The sequence below is a fragment of the Lucilia sericata genome, unplaced genomic scaffold (assembly GCF_015586225.1).
Source record: "Lucilia sericata isolate MDLA Ls3-8-SP2 unplaced genomic scaffold, ASM1558622v1 Contig000154F_arrow, whole genome shotgun sequence".
NCBI classification, from domain to species: Eukaryota; Metazoa; Arthropoda; class Insecta; order Diptera; family Calliphoridae; genus Lucilia; species Lucilia sericata.
In genome coordinates, this window is record NW_023994185.1 from 475,001 (window position 1) to 496,665 (window position 21,665).

General features: G+C 34.8%; 2 protein-coding genes across 4 annotated transcripts in view; both read left to right on the forward strand.

Moving 5' to 3' along the window:
• Positions 1–8,270, forward strand: part of LOC119601301 (short-chain dehydrogenase/reductase family 16C member 6) — a 10,238-nt gene extending 1,968 nt beyond the window's left edge. For all 3 annotated transcript variants that reach the window (XM_037952136.1, XM_037952138.1, XM_037952137.1), the window contains exons 2-6: positions 3,245–3,429; positions 6,909–7,062; positions 7,124–7,278; positions 7,344–7,704; positions 7,769–8,270. In XM_037952136.1, coding sequence (XP_037808064.1) covers positions 3,407–3,429; positions 6,909–7,062; positions 7,124–7,278; positions 7,344–7,704; positions 7,769–8,026 — 951 coding nt within the window. In that variant the 5' untranslated portion in view covers positions 3,245–3,406 and the 3' untranslated portion in view covers positions 8,027–8,270. The remainder of the gene's footprint in view (positions 1–3,244; positions 3,430–6,908; positions 7,063–7,123; positions 7,279–7,343; positions 7,705–7,768) is intronic.
• Positions 8,271–10,727: 2,457 nt separating this feature from the next.
• On the forward strand, positions 10,728–17,127 carry LOC119601282 (rab3 GTPase-activating protein regulatory subunit). Its single transcript, XM_037952109.1, is given in 10 exon segments — positions 10,728–10,954; positions 11,026–11,332; positions 11,390–12,342; positions 12,506–13,376; positions 13,438–13,654; positions 13,716–13,782; positions 13,785–13,833; positions 14,817–15,924; positions 15,987–16,184; positions 16,381–17,127. Coding segments are annotated over 10 exon segments (4,026 nt in total). The 5' UTR covers positions 10,728–10,878; the 3' UTR covers positions 16,561–17,127.
• The last annotated feature ends 4,538 nt before the right edge of the window (positions 17,128–21,665 follow it).

The window sequence follows — 21,665 nt, forward strand, 5'->3', positions numbered from 1 at the left end:
CATGTTGCGGATCATGTACTCCCATAATTTCAGCATGGGACTAGTTTTAGGATTATTAATGGATTACGTGGGCCTCGCCTAGGGCATCACACTGTTAAATGGAGTATGTTTTTTCCATATATTTGGATTAGTTTTGGACCAGTCCTAGTCCTTTGAGGGGTACTCTTTACACACGTTTGCGGAGTATACTCAATTTTCGCAGGTTGATTACTTACTTTAAACACCCAAAGTTATTTATTATATTAAGTCGAAACTAATCAGTTCCAAATCTAACATAATAAATATTTCCCAACACCCCTTAATTTGAGACGTTTACAAAATTAATATAAATTCCGTTTTGAAATAAATTTTTGGCAAATTTTTAATTCATTTAATATGAATTAAACATTAGTTTGACCGTTTTATTGCCTTTTTAACCCTTTAACACGATTTTTTATTCGATTTTCTTAAATTTTAATGGTTTCATTCAAATTTTGTATTTAAAATTCCTACTGCAATGTGGACATAAAAAAACATACATTACTAACTACACTTTAGTATTTCAGTTTTTTTATTACAAACACGTTTGCCAAATATGTACATATTGTTAAAGAAGTTACTAATAAAATCTAGTCAGTTAACGAGGCTGACCAGATTTATTAAGAGTAATCGATTGTTGAGAAATATTTTTCTTGGCAAAAAAATAATGACTGTTCCACTTACATGTAAATAATATTCAGTTAAATATGAATATTTAAACCAGATTTGGGGAGTATTGATTATATTTTCAATTAGATTTGAAGCGATTGCAATTTAAGTTTTACCAATTACAATTACTTGTAATTATAATTGATGTAATTTGTAATTAGTAATACATAAATTATAATTACAAGTAAATGTAATTGGTTAACATCAATTACAATTACAAGTAACAACCCTGATGTTATACAACCCTAACCTAAATTGCATATAAAAACAAGTAAGTCGGGCGTGGCCGACCATATGATACCCTACACCAGTTATGAATATTAAATGTGATTTATTTTTCATAATAAAGCATTTATCTTCAATATTCCCTGGTTTCGATACATTTAAGCAATTTATGGATGAAAAACTAATTTTCTGAAAGAGGTTTTATATGGGGACTAGGGGCAAATATGGACCAAGCCCGATAAAATTTTGTGAATATATTTTTTTATTTACATAATATTTTATTGTGCTGAATTTCATCGCGATATTTGTGTTTATAAGTTAATTTGGGACATTCAAGTAATTTTCTGAAGGGGACTTTGTATGGGAGCTAGGGTCAAATGGGGCCCGATCTTTATGAAATTTGGCAGGGTCATCAAGACTTCTATAAAACTTAGTTGTGCCGTATTTTATTGATATATCTGTATATTTAACATAATTATGAGCTCAGAAGCCCTTTTCGGGGGGTTCTGTTCTATGGGGGCTAGGTGAAATAATGGACCGATTTTAACCATTTTCAATAGGCTTCGTCCTTGGGTCAAATGAAACGTGCCAAATTTCATCCAATTATCTTGAAAATTGCGACCTGTACCTTGCGCACAAGGTTTACATGGACAGCCAGCCAGCCAGACGGACGGACATAGCTTAATCGACTCAGAAAACGATTCTAAGCCGATTGGTATACTTTAAGGTGGGTCTAGGACGAATATTTTTGTATGTTACAAACATCAGCACAAATCCAATATACCCTCCCCACTAAAGTGGTGTAGGGTATAATAAGGGACACCGATACTTCCGGGTCTATTAACTTGCGACGTCGATGATGATCATTTTTAGTTAAGTATAACTCGAGTCGTTTCAGAGCGAGAATCCAATTATAAGGGGAATATCGGAGGTGGGGTTTTTTGTGGTATGAGCTCAACTTTTCTTATAATGGAACTCCTTTGACGGAACTAAGGTAATTCCATGGTTTCATTCCAATTAAAACGCATACTTAGTCGTATTAGGTATAATAGTAGTCTGATCATTGAAGCTTTGAGACAAATAAGGTCTATATCATAAAATTATAAATGAATGGAGCAATATAATCAAGTGATTAATTAATTTTACGTTTTGGAACATTCCATTAGTGATCTAGATCATGCGATTTGACCCAACTAGACTATTTTTTGTAGAGATACATGAAGTTTCTTGTATACAGGGACAAGTAGGCCGCAATTGCTACCCTAGAAATAACATTTCAGCTGCCATTACTAAAATTCCAGCAGAAATGCTGGTCAATACCTATTAGGGTTTCAGGAAACCCTAATGGTCAATACCTACTAGGGTTTTAGGAATATACCTAATGCTATTTCTGACCCACTTTGCCCTTAACAGTTAAAGACTAATCTTACCGACACAAAAATACCGTTTTGATTATATTTTAATCCAGAACTGACGTTTGGATAAGTTTCAAGTTGTTAGCGGATTACATTTCAATTGCATATCTTAGTAGAATGACGTATAGCAGTAGCTACGTCTTTATAGGGTGGTCTATTGATGCTTGGCTGTGGTGATAATACCTTTGCTGTCGGGGTTTATTAGCTTTTAATAATCTACCGATAGCTCCTCATTTTGCCTTTCCATACACTTCTTCCGGGGAATTTTCAGTTCGGTAATGTAATTTACTTTTTCAATTCGTTTCCTTTAAATTTAGCTCTAAACATTCGGAAATTTTAACTTTACCGAGCCTTTTGCAAGCTTTACAAAACATTTAAAATGGAAATCTTCCTGAGTTGCCTCTAACTCTTTTATCTCAACTTATTGTACATGTATTATCTTAAACTTAACTCTATTATCTAAATTTACTATGAGACATTAACGTATTGACATTCATTTCAAAGACAGATATTTCTAAATTGTTTCACAGGATTGAGCATGATTTGCCCAAACTAAAAACTCACTTGGTCACCTTGATTTAACGGAATTGTTTGTGTTATTTTTTTAAATATTTATTATTCAATGTTTATGCCACAACTACCAACTAACAGTGCATGCACTCACATGCTTTTCTTCTTCTTTCTTTTGCATTATTTTGTTTTTGTTGCGGTGCAAATGAAAGTGCAAGTTGTTTGTTTACTGCAGTGTTTTCTTTACTTCTTCTTCCCATTTCAATTTCTTCATTTTTTTCAATGAAAGTGTGTTTTTGTGTCTGTTGTCTATTGGGTTGTGGAGCTTTTTGTTGTTGCTGCGTTCATTTGTTTGTTTACATTATTATTTTGTATGCCATTTCATTGTTGTTTGTTTTTACGAGCAGTTGTATAGCGGAAGAAACTAAAGTGCAAGAAAGGAAGGAAGCTTTACAAGTTTTGCCAGTAGACAGACAAATTATTTTTTGCAAAAAAAATATCAATAAAATTATAAAGTAATATACAAAAATAACAAACATTGAATTGAGTCATCATAAACTTCGTTAGACATGATTGAACAAGAAGTTATACAGTAAGTAAACAAATTATGTTAATAAAATATTACTACTAATCTACATAGTACCCCTTTAATTACTTAATTATTATTAAGTAATTATTACTATTTTAAAATATACTAACTTAAATGTTACATTATTTTTGTATGGTTTCTTTGCTCCAAATTTAATTTACTAATGCTACCGTTCCATATCATGAGTTAGTGAAATGAAAACCCCCAAAGGAATTTATGCTAGTGGGTATTTGTATATTTAATATTTTTCAGAATCTGATTGATTAGATTTTGACAATTGTTTTTCAATAAATACGACATAAGCGACCTTGAATTTAACACCAACAAACACTGAAATAAATTTATTAAAATAAAACTCCTATTCAATTATTTTACAAAACAAACATTGACCGATAATAAAAACAAGCAAATATGTATGTTTGTAAATACAAACATAGACAAAATTATATTATTGCATTACCAAGTGTGTAAATGCATACAAATAATCAAATGTTGACATCTTCAGATGTAGATAAAATTTGAATTTAATACGTTCAACAGACTGTTAAATTTATTGCCTACACAAAAGTGCAATAACTACTTTTTAACGTTATTTTTTTCAAATTCGTATGAAAAAAAATTAGAAGTGATCAAAATAATCAATTACATTCACATTACAGATGTTTAACCATACAAACAATACTCGATGTAGAGTGGCACTAAAATGTAAATTGCTGATGTTCTCGACGAAAATGAAATTTATGGAAATAGATAGATAGTTAGATAGTTAGTTAGTTAGTTAGTTAGTTAGTTAGTTAGTTAGTTAGTTAGTTAGTTAGTTAGTTAGTTAGTTAGTTAGTTAGTTAGTTAGTTAGTTAGTTAGTTAGTTAGTTAGTTAGTTAGTTAGTTAGTTAGTTAGTTAGTTAGTTAGTAGTTAGTTAGTTAGTTAGTTAGTAGTTAGTTAGTTAGTTAGTTAGTTAGTTAGTTAGTTAGTTAGTTAGTTAGTTAGTTAGTTAGTTAGTTAGTTAGTTAGTTAGTTAGTTAGTTAGTTAGTTAGTAGTTAGTAGTTAGTAGTTAGTTAGTTAGTTAGTTAGTTAGTTAGTAGTTAGTAGTAGTTAGTTAGTTAGTTAGTTAGTAGTTAGTTAGTTAGTTAGTTAGTTTAGTTAGTTAGTTAGTTAGTAGTAGTTAGTTAGTTAGTTAGTAGTTAGTTAGTTAGTTAGTTAGTTAGTTAGTTAGTTAGTTAGTTAGTTAGTTAGTTAGTAGTTAGTTAGTTAGTAGTTAGTTAGTTAGTTAGTTAGTTAGTTAGTTAGTAGTAGTTAGTTAGTTAGTTAGTTAGTAGTAGTTAGTAGTTAGTAGTTAGTTAGTTAGTTAGTTAGTTAGTAGTTAGTTAGTTTAGTTAGTTAGTTAGTTAGTAGTTAGTTAGTTAGTTAGATAGTTAGTTAGTTAGTTAGTTAGTTAGATAAATAGATAGATAGATAGATAGATAGATAGATAGATAGATAGATAGATAGATAGATAGATAGATAGATAGATAGATAGATAGATAGATAGATAGATAGTAGATAGATAGATAGATAGATAGATAGATAGATAGATAGATAGATAGATAGATAGATAGATAGATAGATAGATAGATAGACAGATAGATAGATAGATAGATAGATAGATAGATAGATAGATAGATAGATAGATAGATAGATAGATAGATAGATAGATAGATAGATAGATAGATAGATAGATAGATAGATAGATAGATAGATAGATAGATAGATAGATAGATAGATAGATAGATATAGATAGATAGATAGATAGATAGATAGATAGATAGATAGATAGATAGATAGATGGATAGATAGATAGATAGATAGATAGATAGATAGATAGATAGATAGATAGATAGATAGATAGATAGATAGATAGATAGATAGATGATGATAGATAGATAGATAGATAGATAGATAGATAGATAGATAGATAGATAGATAGATAGATAGATAGATAGATAGATAGATAGATAGATAGATAGATAGATAGATAGATAGATAGATAGATAGATAGATAGTTAGATAGTTAGTTAGTTAGTTAGTTAGTTAGTTAGTTAGTTATTTAGTTAGTTATTTAGTTAGTTAGTTAGTTAGTTAGTTAGTTATTAGTTAGTAGTTAGTTAGTTAGTTAGTTAGTTAGTTAGTTAGTTAGTAGTTAGTTAGTTAGTAGTAGTTAGTTAGTTAGTAGTTAGTTAGTTAGTTAGTTAGTTAGTAGTTAGTTAGTTAGTTAGTTAGTTAGTTAGTTAGTTAGTTAGTTAGTTAGTTAGTTAGTTAGTTTAGTAGTTAGTTAGTAGTTAGTTAGTTAGTTAGTTAGTTAGTTAGTTAGTTAGTTAGTTAGTTAGTTAGTTAGTTAGTAGTTAGTTAGTAGTTAGTTAGTTAGAGTTAGTTAGTTAGTTAGTTAGTTAGTTAGTTAGTTAGTTAGTAGTTAGTTAGTTAGTTAGTTAGTTAGTTAGTAGTAGTTAGTTAGTTAGTTAGTTAGTTAGTTAGTTAGTAGTAGTTAGTAGTAGTTAGTTAGTTAGTTAGTTAGTTAGTTAGTAGTTAGTTAGTTAGTTAGTTAGTTAGTTAGTTAGTTAGTTAGTTAGTTAGTTAGTTAGTTAGTTAGTTAGTTAGTAGTAGTTAGTTAGTTAGTTAGTTAGAGTTAGTTAGTTAGTAGTTAGTTAGTTAGTTAGTTAGTTAGTTAGTTAGTTAGTTAGTTAGTTAGTTAGTTAGTTAGTTAGTTAGTAGTTAGTTAGTTAGTTAGTTAGTTAGTTAGTTAGTTAGTTAGTTAGTTAGTTAGTTAGTTAGTTAGTTAGTTAGTTAGTTAGTAGTTAGTGTTAGTTAGTTAGTTAGTTAGTAGTTAGTTAGTAGTTAGTTAGTTAGTTAGTTAGTTAGTTAGTAGTTAGTTAGTTAGTTAGTAGTTAGTTAGTTAGTTAGTTAGTTAGTTAGTTAGTTAGTTAGTTAGTTAGTTAGTTAGTTAGTTAGTTAGTTAGTTAGTTAGTTAGTTAGTTAGTAGTTAAGTTAGTTAGTTAGTTAGTTAGTTAGTTAGTTAGTTAGTTAGTAGTTAGTTAGTTAGCTAGTTAGCTAGTTAGCTAGTTAGTTAGTTCGTTAGTGTAAGCTCCCCTTTGGAGATAGCTGTATGAAAATAGGAGAGAACAACAACAATATCTTTACCAAATTTCAAAAACTCATATAGAAAAACAGGTTATTGTCAAAGTAGTTCAAAATTGTAGATCTCGGTCCATAATAATGGACATTTGTTTGATCATCACATTTCATTGTGAGTATAGCCCACAAATTAACTAATTATACCAATTACTCATTTTTAGCAGTAATATGCTAAATATTTGTACCCAATTACATGGGAGTAAAGACCGTGAACTACTTCTAGTAATTAATAGATGTTTGAAAATATTTAGTTTTAAAATAAATATTCGAAAATAGAAGTACTAATAAGTGTAATTTAAATACTTTTATTTACAGCACTAATTCCGTTTCGAAGCGAATTTTTGATTTTATACAAAATGTCTTAGAATTTGTAATTGTTTTTATGAAAATGCTGCTAGGAGCACTACAAGCCATCATGGAAACCATATTGCCAAAGAAATTAAAGGACGTTAGTGGGGAAATTGTTTTGGTAAGTGGTAATTGATCAAAAAAAAGTTAAATGTTTAATCAATCTTAAATTAAATGTATAGATTACAGGAGCTGGTCATGGCATTGGACGTGAATTGGCTTTACATTATACAGCTCACTATAGCACCGTTGTTTGTGTGGATATAAATGAAAAATCTAATGAGGATACGGTCAAAAGTGCCAAAAGATTAAATAAAGGAGCTGTTTTCAGTTACACGTAAGTCTAACTTCTATGGCTAGGTTTTTTTTTTTAATAAATATGTTCATATTCAAATTTATTAGATGCAATGTTACGGATCGTGAAGCTGTTTTAAATTTAGCCCACAAAGTTAAAGAAGATGTTGGACCTGTTTCTGTACTAATCAATAATGCCGGTATTATGCCCATTAATCCATTGGAAAAGCAAACAGCTGAAGATATACGCCGAACTTTCGATATCAATGTATTTTCACACTTTTGGACCTTGGAAGCTTTTCTACCCCATATGAAAGAACAAAATCGTGGTCACATAGTTGCCATGTCTTCAATATCTGGTCTTGTGGGACTACCTAATCTGGTGCCATATTCAGCCACGAAATTTGCAGTTAGGGGTCTAATGGAATCATTGTATACAGAGCTAAGAAGTGGACCCTATAAAAATTTGGTAATAACTTGTATTGCAAAGAAATTTTTACTTTAAAATATTTATTATTTTTATTTTGCAATAGATAAAAACCACCACCATTTGTCCTTATATGACCAACACTGGTTTATGCAAAAATGCCAAAGTACGCTTTCCTTCGATATTTGGTTTATTAGATCCTAAAGAAGTTGCTGCACAAATTGTCCAAGCTCAACGTTCGGATGAAAACGAGGTTACTGTTCCCTCTTATTGGTATCATGTTAATAGATTTTGTCGCCTATTACCTCTGGAATCTGCTGCCCTATTAATGGATTATGTTGATAGTGGTGTTCAAGCTGAATAAACGATTTATGTATATCAATAAAATATTTTACGCTTGAATTATTAAATAAATGTTAAGAAGGACAAGTAACATTTAAGTATTAATTATAGATCATATGTAAGAATATCGCTTTTTTCATTTTAAGGGTTTAATTTAGATTTTGTATTTCATTTCATATCTTAAATTTTAAGTTGTAAAAATTTAGTATACAATATTTTTTATACGAATTTCGAATATATTTAAGTTGAATATACAAATAAAAAACCGCCAAAAGAAGTTCAAAATTTTATTTTTGTTTTGCCTTGTTTCTACTTTTCATTCTGTTCGTTGTTGTTGTTGTTGTAACAGCTTAAACTATACAATTTTAATCCGGGGGTTCTGTATTTAGGTCCAAGCCAAGAAATTGGGCTACTTCAATAGGGTTAGTCCATAAATCCATTGGGCTAAGTGAAGTAGGGTGGGCTGTACAGTTGAATATGTGGTGGGTATCATGGGGACCCTGTCCACAAGATGGGCATATATTGGGGACGGCACGGTCTATGCGGGACCAGTAGGCGTTGAGCCTGTTGCTCCATCCCGATCTCAGTTGTGCCAGAGCAACTCTTGTTTTCCGCGGCAGGTTCTTCTCTATTTCTGCTATGGGCGGTGGGCGACCTCCAAGAACGACATTCATGCGGTAACCTGAAACCGCGGTATTGATGGCGTCTCTATGAATGTCGTTCAAAGCTGCTGTATCTAAGGGATCCTGAACATAACTTCGTATGCTCTCTTCGTATACACGAAGGTCCTTCCTGACATGCCTCGGGGGAGCATCCAACTGTGTGATGTTAAAGTTGGGATGACTCCTCCGGTGACATCCCAGGAGGAACTGTTTAGTCAGCATGACATTATGTTCCTTGACTGGGAGGAACTTCGTTTCCTCATGTAGATGGTGTTCTGAGGTTATTTGCATGCAGCCCGTTACAGTCCTTAGGGCAGCATTTTGGCAGCTTTGAATATTTCTCCACTGGGTATCACTCAGCGATGGAGACCACACTGGAGCAGCATAATTGACCACTGACCGGCCAATTGTTTTATAGGTAGCCAACAAGATTTCTTTGTCCATTCCCCAAGTGCTGCCGGCTAGCGCTTTGAGGACCTTGTTTCTACTTCGCAATTTGTGCGTAATTGCAGTGGCATGAGCTGAGGAAGTAAACAGGCTGTCAAAGGTGACCCCCAAAATCTTTGGGTGGTCGGAATTTGGTTTCCATCGACTACGACGCCTAGGTTCAAGTTTACCTCCTTTGTCCAGGTGATGAAAAGTGTAGCTGAAGATTTCGCCGGTGATAGTTTCAGGTTACGTCCAGTGAAGAAGTTGTGTATTTCTCCGAGACAACCATTCACTCGATCGCATAGCTCATCAACGTTTTGGCCCGTCGCCATAATGGTACAGTCGTCCGCATAAGATATCACTTCCACACCTTGTGGAGGTGTGGGGAGTTTAGAGAGGTAGAAGTTAAACAATAGGGGGATAAGACACCGCCCTGTGGTACTCCCTGTTTAACTCTACGAGTTTTGGAACATTTGTCTCTAAACTCATCGAACGACTGACGGCCACTCAGATGATTTACAATCCATCTCTTCAAGTTGTTGGGCATGGTGGACTGCAGGATGTCCTGGAAGAGTGTGGCATGGCTGACTGTATCGAAAGCTTTAGATAAATCTAGCGCCACAAGGAGTGTCCTTTCACAAGGCCTCTGCTGGTTTAAGCCTTGTGAGATCTGAGTGGTTATGGCGGTTAATGCTGAGGTGGTGCTGTGCATCTTACGGAATCCATGCTGGTGGCGAGCTGCTGTAAGATGGCAGGACAGCTGGGGGAGGAGGAGCGCCTCAAGAGTCTTCGCGACTGGTGACAGGAGGGAAATCGGCCTGTAGGATTGACCCTCTGTCGCGTTCTTCCCTGGTTTCAGTATCGGGATGACTCTACCCTTTTTCCAGGCATTGGGTATTATCAGGCTGCTCATTGACAGGTTAAAGACCATTGTCAAGTACTCGACTCCCCGTTCGCCAAGGTGTTTCAGCATCAGCATGGATATGCCGTCGGGGCCAATCGCCTTAGATGGTTTGGCTGCGTTGATGGCCTCTGCAACTTCAGAAGGGGTGAAAAGTTGTTGAATGTCCGATACTGGAAGGTTGTGAAGTTTGCGAACAACACTTCGTTTCGCCTTATCTCTCTCTCTGGGTGCTCAATAAAAAGTCGGCAAAATGCACGCGAGCACCGTTCAGGGTCGGAAATAGTGGTATCTGCAAACTTAATCGCGACCCTGTCATCCTTCTTCGTCGGGTTGGAGATAGACCGAACCGTAGACCACAACTTACTAAAACCTGAGCTCAAGTTGCAGTTCTTCAAATTCTGTTCGTAATTGCCATTGACACAGGCGCAACCATACGATATCACTTCTGCACCTTGTGGAGGTGTGGAGAGTTTAGAGGCATAGAAATTAAACAGTTGTTAGGTCTGACAGACTACAGAACTGTCTACCAACTTACCGGAGGAACACCAATTGAACCTAAATCTTATTTAAAATACTTTCTCTTATAACAATCAAATCAATTTCATTTACTACGCAACGTTAGGTGGCGTCATACACAATCATTTATTACCAGTTCATACAACTGTTGCTGTCAGCTGTTCAAACAGCTGGGCGAAAGATTATACGTAAACAAAAAAAGGAAAAGAAAAACGAATGTAAAGCAATAACTTTTTGCAAACGTATATATTGTTGTTCTTTTGTTGTTATTAATAATAGTTTCATGCTAAATTCAATAGAAAACAAATCATTAAAACATTATTTAAATAATTAAAAACAACAACACAAGTTGTTCTCTCTAAAATGGCCTGTGAAGTAAAAACGTTTGGCAATATAAAAGATTTTCGCAAAGTACAAGAGTACTTTGGACTAGGACATGGTGAGACATACGAATGCAATTTATATTCTTAAAGTAAAACTATATTGAATTTTACAACAATGTGATAATAGATGATAATTGGTTAAATGGCATTAACTATGCTATTTCACCTACTGGTGAGGTGATTGCCTTAGCACAGGGTGAAAAAATTGCTTTGCTTAGCTCCTGCTGGGACAATAAGAGTCAAGTGTCTACTTATACACTGAGTTGGTGCGGTGAATTGGAAGACCCTAATCAAATTGTCACTTCTGTGGTTTGCTTGCCCATGTATGGCCGCAATGTAACCACTGGCGCCGAATGGACTTGCGTAGCTTTGGGTCTTAATTCGGGTATGGTGGTTTTCTACACTGATTCGGGTAGTAAGATATATTCACAAAGGTAGGTGTATACACAGTAAATTATAATTAGTTTAAATAAAAACTTACTCCTTCACAGTTATCACGAAGATCCTGTTCATGCTATTAAAGCCTATACGCCACCTAGACATTCCGAGGCCGAAGCTTTTATTTACATTATTTATGATCAATGCGTTTGCACACTTAAAGGTTCCGATTTAATACCTCATTTAAATAGTCTACGCAACAATCTTAATCGCACAATGGGACGTAGTTTAACTGCCTCCATCAGTACACAATCATTGGGTGAGGTAGCCGATGTGTTAATGTATCAGAAATTTGTATTTCCATCGCGTGACCGTAATACAGTCGTCAACGATGCGGTTATTGATTCCACCCAAGTGCCCAGTGTGTTTGATCATTTCGTAGAGCAATGTGTATCAAATGGTTATTATGCTCGAGTTTCCTCGACTACAATGCAAAGCTCCACGGTCTTGGGTGTAGGTGCTGATCCATATTTAGCTTTTTATAATGCCGAGGAGGGTTATAAAGCGATATCTTTGGGCGAAGTAGCCAAAGATGTTATTGGTATGGCTTATCGTAATATTTTGGGCAATTTCTTTGGGCGTGCTGCTCCACCCACACCCTCACCCGAAGAACAACCCAATCTTTCACCCGGTAAAGAATTGAAAATGCGTTCCAAATGTCGCTTCTTCGATGGCAAACGTGATGGTCATACTATAGCTATAGCACCCTCTGGTCGTTTAGCCGTTGTAGTAGATAATTTGGATCGGGTTATGCTTGTGGATACTCAAAAGTCTGCAATTTTGAGAGTATGGAAAGGTTATCGTGATGCTCAGTGTGCTTTTGTTCCTGTCAAAGAGAAAACTCTAAAAGGTGTTCAAACTTCACGCCGAAAAGCATTATTTTTGGTGATTTATGCTCCGCGTTTGGGTTGCTTGGAGATATGGCCTTTGCAATATGGTCCCAAAGTTGCGGCATTCACGGTTACCAAAAGTGGACAATTGGCTTATAATACACATGGATTGTTGGGTGAGTTTTTTTAGTTTTTCTATTAGACTGGATTGGTAGGACTTTGATAAAGATTTTCGATAAAAAATCTATTTATAGAAGATGTAGAACAGACCAGTAATATTTCATTTCTAATTTATAAAAGTTTCCTTATCATGAACCGTTTACATTTCTTTTCTCTTAGGTCTCTCCACCGACAGTAAGATACGTGCCAACATCAATGTCTGTCTCTTTCTCGATCCTAGTGATTCTAGTGTTAAAGAAATACAAATACCTTTCCATTATGCTCTAAGCACAACTAATTCGGCCACTTCAAAGGATATCCATCTGTTAAGACGTCTTAAAAACCATTTACGCTCCAACGATTCCACAAAACTAAACATTGAAGAAATCACTTCAATGGCAGCAGATTTCCAAACAATCGAAGTACGGCAACAATGTTTAGAAATGTTATTGAAAAGCAAACAACTACAGGCTCATATATTCCAATCCATCATTAATGCTTTCGATTTAACACTTAAGCAACAGCTTAGCGATCCCGATAAGTATAATGTGAAAAATTTAGAGGATTATCAACAATTTCATGTGGTAGTTCAAAACTATAAACGTTTGTGTATGTTTTATATGGATATGAAAGTACCACAAAGGAAAGAACATGTTGAATCTTTAGAAATAAGTGACAGTGATTTGGTAATAATACAACAATTAGTTTTACTTTTAAGTGACTCCTTTGTGCACAAGCAACTGTCACCGGAGATATGTTGTGATGCAGCTACAAAAGGTGTTTCATTTGGAGCCGAATTAGATGATGTTGGTGATTTTGTAGATTTTCTTAATCTTTTTCAAGTCGATCTAGAGGGAAGCATACCCTTGTCCTCAGAAAAATCTCAATACTTTGGTGAAGTTAGTGGGAAATTGTTTAATCGTTTTTTCAAGCATGGCTTGTGTTTTGAACAATTTAAAACGGCTGCAGAAAAATCCCTTATACCCTGTCGTGATCTATTGGTGTTGGCTTTATATTATTGGCTAGAGAAACCTTTTTACTATAAAAATTGGTAAGTTTATTTTCAATTAAAGATGTAATATGTAATTTAACCTTTTAATTTAATTTTAAAGTGATGAAGTTGTAGATGATATGTCCCGTTTAGCTGCTATGGTTACCAGTATTTGTGATTTGGCCGGTGATGTGGTTAATAATTATGCTTACAATTCCATTTCACCTTGGTGGCAATATGTTCGTGAGTTGTTATTAGAAAGTCACAAATCATTGGGTTTATTAGTTGCTATTGTTTGTAAAACTGTGGCCACCAATTTGAGAAGAGAATTTAAGGATGTAAGTTTGTTTTGCGTTTAATTGTCTTTGGTAATCAAATTGTTAAAATATTTATTTGCAGGCTTCCTGTGATGAACAGGAGGAAGAAGAACGTTGGGAACGCATATCACATGATGAGGCTCAATGGGGTCTTTAATAGGAAAATTAGAAGATATTGCTATATTGGGAGCCATTTTAGAGTAAGTATTAGCTTAAATGTTATGCTTGATTTCATAATTGTAGGAGGAAAGTACAGAATTAATGAAGGAAATGTTGGGAGGGTAGCAAAGATGGACGCTACGGCTTTCCGAAGTATGTACTTTCTCATGAAGTACAAATAGGACAAAGCTAGTTTCGAAAGGATCTAGGGTCCAGTAAGTGCCTGGGGTGGTTCTTTTCTAGGGAACAGCAAGCAGGGGATGTCGCAGGCCCTGCATGTAGGATGTAGGACACCCGACATAAGCTGCTTGCCGAACCGGTAAAAATAAAAAGGGTGATGTTCTGTATCCTACCAGGAGCGAAGAGTGATGTGAAACCTCCAGTTCCTCATAGTCGAAAGCAAAGGCGAGACCAAGGATATCCAAAGATGCCATTCGGAAAAACCAATCTTGTTCGACAGACCGCAGTGGAAGTGTCGCCTAGTGCCCCTCCACGAGATATTTCATATGCTGGTCGAACAAAGAAGGAGAAAGCAAAGAACGGCACCCTGAAATCTCTAGATTTGCTGGCTAAGATAAAGCAGATAGATCCACATTCGATCTCGACAAATAGAAGTTCCTTCTCCAGAAGCACAGACAGAACGAACATAGATTCGAAAGGGTCTATGGTCCTGTAAGTGCTTGGGATTGTCCGCTTCTAGGAAACCTTCTGAAGAAGCACAAACATGACGTAAGTGCTTAGAGTAGTCCGCTTCTAGAGAAGAGCAAGCAGGTGAAGTAAAAAGCCCGGCAAATATCAGTGAGGTTGAGAAGCCTCTACATCAGCTGCATGCAGACCATGTAAAAAGGAGGATGGTGTACCTGCTGGTGAAGCTTTCAGGGAGCTGTGAAACCTCCAGCTGATTCTCTTAAGGGTTTGCAAACGTCGCTAGTTAGACCCACTATTACCTATGGTTGCACTGTGTGACCCATTATTACCTATGATTTGTTTAATCTGAAATTTCCTTCTCTTCCATCTCTTTCAGATATCCAATTATAAGTTTAGAACCTGTAATGCCAGAAGTTCCATACGAAATACCCGATTGCAGTTTAAAATTCATTGTCAGTGGTGGCAAGGGTATTGTTACCGATCTAACAGCCAAATGGCTGATAAACACTAGAATTCATCCTTCAAAAATCATAGAAATCGATAAAGCGGAAATTGTACAAGAAACTCCCAAAAATTCTATAGGATCAATTACTAGCACAAATGATTTAACGAATGATAACAGCGCAGAACACGAAAATAATGAAACACAAACCACACAATTAGATGATTCAGTTTTAATTAAATTGGCTCTCTTAAGAAAACATTTTCCCTTCAGTTTGGACTCTGGTGTCCTACTAAGTCTAATGACTTGGCATTATATGATTTATTGGAGTAAAAATCTAACCAGTTTAGAGCATTTTCGAGCAGCTTTGACGTGTTTGGAACAATTCAAAATATCAGATCATGCTTTAAAACATGGCATCTGTTGTATGTTATGGCAAGCTACCTTGAAATATCCCTTACAATCTACAGCCAAACTGATACACAAAGTTGGTCGTTTACCCAAGGATAAAATGTGTCAACAGGATATTGATATGTCGGCTTCATGTGTACCAGAATTTTTGGATTTATGTTTAGAGTTTCTAGAACATTTTGAAGGTTCTCTCAATCATGATAAACTGGAGCTGCAGTTTGAAATAAATTTGGCCGATGGACCCTTGCCATTACAATTTTTGGCCTTACAACAGCATCATGCTATTAAGGAACAGCTTAAATTGCACTATGAATTAGTGGCTGTTCTAAACTTTATATCATTTTTCCAATTAAAAGTTCCAAAGCCTTTGAACACGGTATTCGATGCTATGAGTAACAAGGCCTTCTTTCTGGACATAAACAAGGAATTGACATTTGTTTTACCGCAGCCCGACTTAGTACTACAACACCAGCGCTGTGATTTCCTAAGTAAAGTGATAACAGCATCAATGGATTTGATTAGAGAAGATTTGGAACAGTTATTTGTACAGGAACATGAGCAATATATGGATAAAATATTAAAATTAGCTGATAGCTGGTCCTTAGATCAGCAGCCTCTGAGAAGAAGACAGGTGGGTGTAATTTTTTTAAACTATAAACATATGATTGTAATATAAACTTATTTCAATTACAGATTGTTGATTTATACGCCCATGGTTTTGATGCCAATGCCGAAGAGTTGTTAAAGAATGTTACAGAAGATGAATTTATAGGACAAATGCTATTGGAAATAGCTGGCAGACGTTTAAATCTCTATACGGAAAAGTCACAAACTGGATTTTTAAAAGTAGCTTCTGTGGGTCATCAACTGCTGGGCTATTTGGATAATCTTGTAAGTGTGGCCGAGGTTTATTATCCTTCCAATATTAAATAGTTTATAGCAACAACTAGTCACTTTCCTACACATTAGTCAAAATTCAACTTCATCTTTTTGTTGGTCTTCCATTTCTACACTGAAACATTGTTAATGTAACTCCGAAAAACTATTACATATTTATCCTTTGAATATATTGTTCTTTTTACAACAGCGCGAAACTTCTAATATGTCTACATCTCAGCAAATAACTGCCTCTGAACCTAATGAGATCGATATTAATGCCTTAACTAATTTAGTTACAAATACAATATCATTTCTATCACAAAACGAATCCGCCAATATTCATATCGCTGCCCAAATGTTTGACGCTTGTAATCTATTACAGGAGTGATGAACAATCTGTCATCATTAATAAAGTATGTTGAAATATCAAACCTAGCACCACCACCACCACCACCATTTATATGACCTTTTTTACGTGAATACCCAATAAACCAAAGAACGATATGATAGCGAAAACGGTATTGCTTTTAAAGGGCGATTATGATATCATATCATTATTTAAAACGATATTATTATAATATCGTTTTATATTATTTTGTTTCCAATAAAAAAAATAAGAAAATACAAACATTTGAAAAAAACTTCAAACATAAAAATAATTTCAATAAAAATTTTCGAACATAAGAAAACTAAAAAGGATATTAAAATAAAATCAACTAAATTATTGATAAATAATCCAAATAAATACGCGAATTTCGTTCGATACTTTAGTTTTGTGGTAAGTTGACATGTATGCAATTTTGAAAAGTTTCAGGTATTTGCAAGACAATGCATAATGTGATGAAAAATATGATTACTTTAAAATATGTATTAATGTATGTATGTAAATATGTACAAATGAATGCAATCCTTCCCTTTTCAGGCTTTTTTATATGTATAATAGCGAAATATTAAGTTAAATAGCGTTTTAAATGAAATTTTAAGAATAAAAGAGCATACAGAAAAAAAAAACTGAAAAAGGCGATTTAACTATCATTATTTTTGGAAATTATGATAGCGAAAACGATATCATAATTTTATGGAAAAACGATATCATAAGGAAAGGTACCATTTAGTACGTAAATACTATCGTTCTCGATACGAGAACGACTATCACTTATGATATTTTTTATCACCTAAGTGATATCGTTTCGATATCGTTATAATATCGTTTGGTTTATTGGGTATGTAGTAAATATATTTAATATTAAGCATTATACTTTTTTTCATTATTTATAAATAAATACCATCATATTTATCATAAATTTTATATTATTATTTAAATAAATAACTATTTGTTTAGGTTCAAAACCTGAAAACTCGATAAAGAAATATTTATTATATTATTATAACCTAAATCGCTCTAATTTCACAAATATAACAATATACAGTACCTATTTGTTCTGTTCTCTACGATTTTCCGATTACTTTTTCAATGATTTTCCGATACTGCCCAAGAAAGCAGCTATAAAGTTCCGAGAAACTGTCAACGTATTTCATGCTTAGATTTGGTACTTGTAGTCATGCAAAAAGCAGCCAAAGGAAAGAAGAGAATTTCAAAGACATGAAGAAAGGAGGAAGTTCCAATAAACTGGCTCCGTATCAAACGCTTCATCTACGCTAGTCTACTATTCGTTGTTTGGCTGAATTTGCCAACAGACCTGCAGAAGTTGTGGGACTGGCAAAAGTGAAAAGTTTCTCCAAAAAATCCTTAATGATAAGTATTCCGGCAACGTTCATGAACACAATGCAGAGAATAAGTTTCGGGAAACAGTCACCGTATCGGGCTGTCAACGGGCAAAAGTGAAAATTTTCTCTAAGCAATCCTCAATGATATTTCCACACACTTCATGAACACAAAGCTGAGAAGAAGTTCATACTACAGGTCTACTATCCGTAACCAGACAACTGCAAAAGAAGTAGAGTAGGAGTTTCTCTAGAATTTTCTAGACTCTGAAAACCAAACTTAAAATAACAAGTAAGAAATTATAGTCGGGCGAGGCCGACCATATAATACCCTACACCTTTGACAAAAATATAATGTGATTTAGTTGCCATAGGGGCTAGGGTCATATGAGAACCTATTATTATGGAATTCGTGGGGGTCATCAAGTCTTGTATACAACTTGGTTATTGCAGCTTTTCGTCGATATATGAGTATATTAAACATAATTATGAACTTAAAAGCCCTATTCGGCGGGTTCAGTTGTATGGGGGCTAGGTGAAATAATGGACCGATGGTAACCATTTTCAATAGGCTTCGTCTACGGTACCATAAAAGATCATGTGCCAAATTTAATTGAATTATCTCCAAAATTGCGACCTGTAGTTTGATTACAAGTTTTAAAAGCCCTATTCGGGGGTTCAGTTGTATGGGGGCTAGGTGAAATAATGGACCAATGTTAACCATTTTCAATAGGCTTCGTCTACTATATCATAAAAGATCATGTGCCAAATTTCATTGAATTATCTCCAAAATTGCAGCTTTTTGTCGATATATGAGTATATTAAACATAATTATGAACTTAAAAGCCCTATTCGGCGGGTTCAGTTGTATGGGGGCTAGGTGAAATAATGAACCGATGGTAACCATTTTCAATAGGCTTCGTCTACGGTACCATAAAAGATCATGTGCCAAATTTAATTGAATTATCTCCAAAATTGCGACCTGTAGTTTGATTACAAGTTTTAAAAGCCCTATTCGGGGGTTCAGTTGTATGGGGGCTAGGTGAAATAATGGACCAATATTAACCATTTTCAATAGGCTTCGTCTACTATATCATAAAAGATCATGTGCCAAATTTCATTGAATTATCTCCAAAATTGCGACCTGTAGTTTGATTACAAGTTTTAAAAGCCCTATTCGAGGGGTTCAAATGTATGGGAGCTAGGTGAAATAATGGACCGATGTAAACCATTTTCAACAGGCTTCATCTACGGTACCATAAAAGATCATGTGCCAAGTTTCATTGAATTATCTCCAAAATTGCGAGCTGCAGTTTGACTACAAGTTTTAAAAGCCCTATTCGGGTGTTCAGTTGTATGGGGGCTAGGTGAAATAATGGACCGATGGTAACCATTTTCAATAGGCTTCGTCTACGGTACCATAAAAGATCATGTGCCAAATTTAATTGAATTATCTCCAAAATTGCGACCTGTAGTTTGATTACAAGTTTTAAAAGCCCTATTCGGGTGTTCAGTTGTATGGGGGCTAGGTGAAATAATGGACCAATGTTAACCATTTTCAATAGGCTTCGTCTACTATATCATAAAAGATCATGTGCCAAATTTCATTGAATTATCTCCAAAATTGCGACCTGTAGTTTGATTACAAGTTTTAAAAGCCCTATTCGAGGGGTTCAGTTGTATGGGAGCTAGGTGAAATAATGGACCGATGTAAACCATTTTCAACAGGCTTCATCTACGGTACCATAAAAGATCATGTGCCAAATTTCATTGAATTATCTCCAAAATTGCGACCTGTAGTTTGATTACAAGTTTTAAAAGCCCTATTCGAGGGGTTCAGTTGTATGGGGGCTAGGTGAAATAATGGACCGATGTAAACCATTTTCAACAGGCTTCATCTACGGTACCATAAAAGATCATGTGCCAAATTTCATTGAATTATCTCCAAAATTGCGACCTGTAGTTTGATTACAAATTTTAAAAGCCCTATTCGAGGGGTTCAGTTGTTTGGGGGCTAGGTGAAACAATGGACCGATGTTAACCATTTTCAATAGGCTTCGTTTACGATACCATAAAAGATCATGTGCCAAATTTCATTGAATTATCTCCAAAATTGCGACCTGTATTTTGATTACAAGTTTTAAAAGCCCTATTCGAGGGGTTCAGTTGTATGGGGGCTAGGTGAAATAATGGACCGATCTTAACCATTTTCAATAGGCTTCGTCCCTGGGACAATAGAAGATCAAGTACCAAATTTCATTGAATTATCTTCAAAATTGCGACCTGTAGTTTGATTACAAGGTTTACATGGACGGACAGACAGACAGACAGACAGACAGACAGACGGACAGACGGACATAGCTAAATCGACTCAGAAAATGATCCTGAGCCGATTGGTATACTTTAAGGTGGGTATAGGACCAATATTATTGTGCGTTACAAACATCAGCACAAACCCAATATACCCTCCCCACTAAAGTGGTGTAGGGTATAATAAACAATGACGGGAATTTCAAAGACATGAAGCAAGGAGGACAAAGTTCATAAACACGTAAACAGTCACCGTATCAGGCTGTCAATTCTTACCTACTGGTCTACTATCCGTAATCTGGTCGCATTTGCCAGGCAACTGCAGAAGAAGTGGGCTAGGAATTTCTCTAGAATTTTCTGGACTCTGGAAAACAAACTTATAGAAACAAACAGAGAAGGGAATTTCAAAGACATGAATCAAAGAGGAAGCAGTGGGACTCGCAAAAGTGAAAAGTTTCACTAAGAAATGATGAATGATATTCCAACACCGTTCATGAACACAAAACAGAGAAGAAGTTTTGGGAAGCAGTCACAGGCTGTAACTTTATACCCACTGGTTTACTATACGAAATCTGGCCGCATTTTCATACATATGTACCAAACTGCTAAAAGTGAGACTCACAAATGTAAAAAGTTTCTTTAAGAAATCCACAGTCACCGTATCAGGCTATCACTTCATACCTACTAGTTTACTATCCATAATTTGTCCGAATTTACCAGACAACTGCAGAAGAAATGGACTAGGACTTTCTCTAGAATTTTTTGGACTCTGAAAATCAAACTTATAACAAACAGAGAAGGGAATTTCAAAGATATGAAGCAATAAGGAAGTTCCAACAAACTCTCACCGTATTAGGCGCTAGGAGTGGAACTCACAAAATTGAAGTGGACTAGAAGTTTCTCTAGAATTTTCTAGACCAAACTTAAAGCAAATTTTACACAACGAATTTTGAATAACTTTCTAAAACCTTTCAAACACAAACAAAGGAGAAACGTCCCAAAAATTGTCACTATAAGAGGCGCTTTATTACTGATGGTAACTATCCGTAGTATGGATGCATTTCCCAGCAAACATAATTTGTTTTTCTAAGAAAACCCCCAAAGAGAGAAAATTCCAGGAAATAGTCATAGTATATGGAGCTTCATTGTTGCTGGTCAACTATCCGTATTCTCAAAGCATCACCGACATTGATGATGACATTCGAAGTATAAGCCCCGAACTTATTTCCCATGATTGTCAGACATCCTGCAAGGACACGAAGTAGCAAGTAAGTTTCAGGAAACTTAGGTTAGAAACTCGCCTAATTCCTGCCAGTTGTACACTACCAAACACCAAACACAGACTTGATTAGTTTCTCCACGAAAGAAGAGAATTTATCGATTACATTTTCAATGATTTTCCGATATCCTCCAAAGCTTTATTTCCTCTGATATACTATTCGCAGTACGGCTGTATTT